The 5,822-nt window shown below is 38.0% G+C and overlaps 2 protein-coding genes across 2 annotated transcripts; both read left to right on the top strand.

Annotated features, from left to right (window-relative positions):
* Positions 1 to 1,196: 1,196 nt before the first annotated feature.
* On the top strand, positions 1,197 to 1,605 carry LOC100723528 (keratin-associated protein 20-2-like). The gene has a single exon (XM_003467288.2). The coding sequence runs from the start codon at positions 1,236 to 1,238 to the stop codon at positions 1,389 to 1,391; it is 156 nt and encodes a 51-aa protein (XP_003467336.2). The 5' UTR covers positions 1,197 to 1,235; the 3' UTR covers positions 1,392 to 1,605.
* A 2,765-nt stretch (positions 1,606 to 4,370) lies between these two features.
* Positions 4,371 to 4,831, top strand: LOC100724364 (keratin-associated protein 20-2-like). Its single transcript, XM_063252385.1, has one exon. The coding sequence runs from the start codon at positions 4,407 to 4,409 to the stop codon at positions 4,554 to 4,556; it is 150 nt and encodes a 49-aa protein (XP_063108455.1). The 5' UTR covers positions 4,371 to 4,406; the 3' UTR covers positions 4,557 to 4,831.
* The last annotated feature ends 991 nt before the right edge of the window (positions 4,832 to 5,822 follow it).

Here is a 5,822-nt window from a genome sequence, read left to right as displayed (position 1 = left end):
AGCAAATAGAGGTATAGAAGCACTGAATGGAGTCTCTGCCCATGAAATGAACATTCATTTTCTGGAAAGTTTGAAGTCATCTACCCCTGGAGTAAGCTCCAGTTAAATGTCCAGTAAAATGTACATGTATTATAGCAATTGCCCGTGGAATTCCTATTGTTGCGGTTTGTGTCTAGATTTCCCCCAAAGCCTCATGTAATCATAGGGCTTTTTCAGAGGTGGCTGAATCTCGAGTGCATGTTGATTCTCAGTGCAGTGCTAGGATTAAGTGTTTTAAGGGTGCTAGGGTTTGCATAGGTGATTGCTGGATCAGTCTACTCACTGGCACAGTCCTGACCTTGGTAGAATGGATACAACATAACAAACAGAAAGAAGTTTGTCTGGCTCTCTCTTTATGCTTTTGTTGTCTTTCACTGCCAGGACAACTGTTGCCTCTCTGTCATATACCACCCAGCCTGGGAGCCAGTGGATAATAGACTGAAACCCCCATAACTGTGAGCTAAACAAATCTTTCCCCATTGAACCTTGATTTTTGGGTATTTTGTCTAAGAAATGAGAAAAGTAATTAAGACAATTATTAATAGCCAATAACTATCTCATTTGATATGAGCAAAAGTTAAGAACAATTTGCTTACAATAAGACTTGGAAGAAGATGTGATGTATGGGAAGCGGAAGACAGAGAGGACAGAGAGAGAGAGAGAGAGAGAAGAGGAGGAGAAAATGATGAAGAAAATCAAGGAGGAGGAGAAGAGGAAGAAGATGGTGGAGGAGGAGAACAAAGGGAAGGAAGAAGAGAGGAAAGAAGACAGGGAGGAGGAAAAAAGTAAGGCAAAACTTGTTTCTGCAGAGGAATGTAAATGAAACAAAATTAAGATGAGAGGCTTATTTTCATGATTTGCATCATACCATATAATCAGGCCATGTGTACGTAATTCACTAAAAATAGAACAAACCAGAGCATTGAAAATAAAATAAGAATTTCATTTTTATGGCCCATAATTAGACCATGAATTCCTGATATAGGTGAATAAATATCTCAGTTATGAGGACATTGTTTTATCAGTAAATGTAGTCATGACCCTCTCTGAAGCTCATTAGCGAGATGCTATGATTCTGTGCTGCCTGTGGTTTTCCCCGCCCACCACCAAGAGGTATAAAAGGCCCTTGCAGACAGGGACATCAGACACAAGACAGCCACTTCCAGATCCTCAACAGAAAGGTCCTCTCTGACACCATGTACTACTACAGCAACTACTACGGTGGCCTGGGCTGTGGCTATGGCTGTGGCTACGGCTATGGTGGCTATGGTGGCTATGGCTGTGGTGGCTATGGTTACGGCTGTTGCCGCCCCCTGTGCTGCAGAAGATACTGGTCCTATGGCTTCTACTGAGGCGTTTCCACAGCTTCACAGTCTGTTGATACACTTTTAGATTTCTTCAAACAGCAGCTATATGCTAAATTATCTAAAAACACAAAACCTGGTGACATGCCATTTGATTGGTTATCAACTGGATAAGACTGTATGTGTAAAAGTTTCTATATTATCTTTGTAATGTAATGTAACATGACCAAATTTGATTCTCAATGTTTAAATAAAAGATATATTATTAAATAAACTGCATATTTGTTTGTTATTATTCTATTATGCTTTTTGCTTATATATTTGTGTGTGTGCTATTATTTATACATCTATGACTTTTTACGGGTGACAGAGAAAAGTAGGTAGATAATGAGGGAGATTGTGGTAGAAGTGAATTAGGAAGCTCTTTTGAGATAATTAGGGGTCTAGAATAGGTTAAAAATCAATTGTTTTCAAAGATCTCACAAATTTGTTTTTACTACCACCTCCATTTCTGCTTGTTAATGTACTGTGTCTATATTTTAACATAATTATATTTCATCTAATTTTTAAACAACCCTTTCTACAATACTATGTATGTTCATTTAAAATTGTTTGTATCTCTATACTTTGTTTAATTTGTGATGATTGGTTAGATTATGTCCACTAGAGCTCTATCAGGAAAATTTCTCTCATTTTTTTAAAAAAGGTACTGACTAGAGATTGATTATAGGTTCTGTTTTAGACATTTCTCTTTGCTTTGTCTGTAATCTCAGCACTTGGGAAGCTGAGGCAGGAATATCATCTCCAGTCTGAGGCCCACCTGGGCTACACAGTGTGTTTAAGACCAGCCTAAACAGCATAATCGGACCCTTTTTAAAAAAATAAAGCAGAGAGGTAAGGTGGAGCACAGGCAGTAGATACACCTGCCTGGTCACACCCCAGGGACCAGTCTCTGACCAGCCCACACCTCCTAACAACACACACAGTGGCTGAAACATTAGTGGATGAATACAATGCTGAGTAAGGCACTGCCATGATCTAGGCACCCTTCAAAAGCCCAGTCTCTCAGTTCATGAGTATTTGGGGAGGGGGGTGCATTCCAGACCTGAACCATCACAGAAGGTATCATACTGAAAATGTCAGCAGAAATAATGAAATTTATGCTAGCACAGTACCATAGTCTCTTATTAAATGCATGTACTCATGAATGCTGATTTTTTTTCCAATTGAAAGCTTCACCAACCTAAATGAAATTGTTTCACTTGGGCAACTCCAACTGAGCCATCAAACACAATGAAATGCTTACAGAAGTTACAAGGATTAAAAAGATCAGTGTGGGGAAGATGGAGAAACTTTGAAAAAGTAGGTTTAAATTTCAACATTCCTGATTCTAGGAGACAGGCAATTCTAGGGGATGTTGAAAGAAGTAAAATCAGCAGAAATTTATATCCATCCTTGAGTTTTGAAAATCAAAAATGATTGATTTATTAGGAAGAAGAGAAGTGATTGAGGCAAAAGTAAATTAAATGTAATGAAATCAAAATGAAAATTAATGTTAGTCATGTGCTTATAACAATTACAATTTCTTTTCAGCTTTTAATATACAGAGAGATATATGACAAGAGATACATGATATACATCGAATTCATAAGATACATAAAGCTCATGAGATGCATGAGCCTATCTAAGGCAATATGCACAAAATACATAGCTTTAGGGTACTAACCTCTTTAGGAATAAAGAGATATTACAGTATATTGCAAAAGGCTGTCATAAGTCAATGAATCTATGAAAGCCAGAACATATAAAAGTTGAGTGGGTAGTGGAAAAACTGGAGGTAAAATGTTAACTTTTGGAAAAGTGATGTGTACACAAGCAGTGTAAGTGTTCTTACATATCAGGGAGAGGGATGTGTACCGTCTTTTATAAGAATTAAAAAAGGCAATATTGGGGAATTTGGAGGCTTCTTGTCAGTATCTCAGCACTCAGTTCTACATTACAGCGTGAGAGTAGCCACAGACCTCAGTTCCGCAAGGAAAGGAATGGATATGGATGCTTTCCTAAAGAGCACTATGCCCCAAAACAACACAAGGCATTTGTGTAACCTTCCTTTCTCACTATTAGTGCAGTGCTACATGTTCCTTCTCCTACAAGTATGGGTAATAATGTCACTTGTTCTGAGCTCGCTGTGAACAGGGCAATACCTGTGCTCCTGTCCTATTCAAAGGTAAACACTGATTAAAAAAAAAAAAAAGTAACTGGTGGATGGAGCATCCAACTGTACTATGGAGTTTCATGATTATATCTACAGTACATTTAATGGAGTGACAAAAGCACTCTATTAAAATATAATAACAACAATATGAATAAGAGTTACTACCTATAAAATAGTCACTTATGTTTTGGAAGCTTGAAATCACTTACTCAAGGAATAATTTCGTATTAAACTTCCACTACACATACATATGATAGTATGTACCCCTGAGTTAGCAATAATAGCCCATGCTTCGCTCATTTATTATGAGTAAGAATCATTAGAGATAAGAGTTTCTGAAAGTGTAAGGCATAAAGAAAGAAGAATGGAAGGACCAGATGCAGGAAAGCGAAGGGCTGAAGGGAGGAAAGGAAGGAAGAAGGGAGGGAAAAGACAGGAAAAACGAGTACCAGTGGAGGAATGGAAACACACAAAAATAGAAATGGGCTGCCTGTCTGCAAGATGTGTACCGTAACTAGTAACCATGTCATATGCGCACAGTTAACCAAATATAGAATGAACCAGAAGCTTGTAAACAGAGAGTAAGTTTCTTTTTTTTAAGGGCCATAATTGGATGGTGGATTCCTGGCATGGGAACAAAATGATTTCAGTTATGAGGGCCTTGTTTTTGCAATTAGTAAAGATGTTTATGACACTGTCTGAAGCTCATTGGTCAGGTAATATGATGTTACACTTTTGTGGTTTCCCAGCCCACCCCCAAGGAGGTATAAAAGGCCCCTTGACACATCAACATCCAGACCAAGATACCTATTTCCAGATCCTCAGCAGAACAGTCCACTCCTGACACCATGTGCTACTACGGCAGCTACTATGGTGGCCTGGGCTGTGGCTATGGCTGTGGCTGTGGCTATGGTGGCTATGGTGGCTATGGTGGCTATGGTTATGGCTGTTGCTGCCCCCTATGCTGTAGAAGATACTGGTCCTATGGCTTCTACTGAGGAGGTTCCATAGCTTCCCGGCTACTGGTTATAACCTGCTGACTTCCTGGAATTTTCTTCATATGATAAATTTTAAATAACTTTAAAAAACCAACAACATTCTACAATATAAGTAAATCAAAAATATGCAACATGTTTTTTTGACCCATTGGCATCCATTAATTAAATAATGGCATAGGTCAGAGCACAGTTTTAGTATTACTTTTATAATGCTATATAAAATGTAATGCAATTAAACCCTTAAGTTGTGTAAACAAATTTATTATTAAATAAACTATTTCACCATAACTGCTGCTGTTACTGCCTGCTGTATTGTGAGTTTCGCTCATACAGTTTGGTGTTTGTGTGGGATTTGTCACATGTGTGTGTTTGTTGTATTGTGGGAGAGAAAGCTATTAAGATAGGAAAGGGAAGGTAGGGGCAATTGAAGGTATAAAAGGAAAAGAAAAATACCAGATGTTGATCTATATCAGTTATTATTTTTAAATGCTTCTTATTTTAAAAAATATTCTTCTTAGAGGATGTTTATTGGTGATGTCTTAGACATGTACCTTTTAGCTTTGACCTGATATGGACAACATAGTAGGAGAAGTTTGTGGTGATACACCCTTGGCTGGCTCCCAGGCAGAAACGGCATGGTAAGAACCTTGTGTAGAGAGTAGCCTGTTCATGTCATGCACTCCAGAAGCAAAGGAGAGAGGAACCACGAAAGGAGATGGCTATACAGTGATCAACCCATTACAGGCCTCATCTCCTAAGAACCGACTCCGCTACTATAACATCACTGGGTAAACGCCAATGAGGATGGCACTGTCATATTTCAAAATTCCTGCCTCTCAGTGCTTCATTGTTTGGAGGACAAAACAGACCTACATCATAATACATGTTAGATTTTAAGCATCAGTAATAATTGTGACTTTCTGGCTTACACATGTGGCTCTCAATAGTGGCTCAAAATATACCAATTTATTCTAACCCTTTAGAAAATAAGGCATTATTGCACATAGCAAGAATAATCCTTTCAAAAATCAGATGTCTGCTTACAAATTAACATTATGCTTTAATTTTTCCCAGTACAATGGTGTTAATCTGGTGTATTTGTTCACAAATGCAGATTTTCACCAGATTAAAAGTGTCTCCATCCTAAAAGAGATCTGGTTCCACTCAGGAACTGCCAGTTGACATCATTTAATGAAATAAAATACAGATAGAAAAAGTAAGGATTCAAGGTGCAAATGTGAAAATGGAAATATTTTGGAAAAGCTG

Source organism: Cavia porcellus, unplaced genomic scaffold (genome assembly GCF_034190915.1).
Source record: "Cavia porcellus strain 051 isolate PalLab524CR breed Dunkin Hartley unplaced genomic scaffold, mCavPor4.1 scaffold_7, whole genome shotgun sequence".
Lineage (NCBI taxonomy): Eukaryota > Metazoa > Chordata > Mammalia > Rodentia > Caviidae > Cavia > Cavia porcellus.
This window is presented reverse-complemented; position numbering and strand designations above follow the sequence as displayed.

Bases quoted from the DNA above. Each gene is read 5' to 3' on its own strand.
- LOC100723528 (XM_003467288.2), top strand. From the start codon at position 1,236: ATGTACTACTACAGCAACTACTACGGTGGCCTGGGCTGTGGCTATGGC.
- LOC100724364 (XM_063252385.1), top strand. From the start codon at position 4,407: ATGTGCTACTACGGCAGCTACTATGGTGGCCTGGGCTGTGGCTATGGC.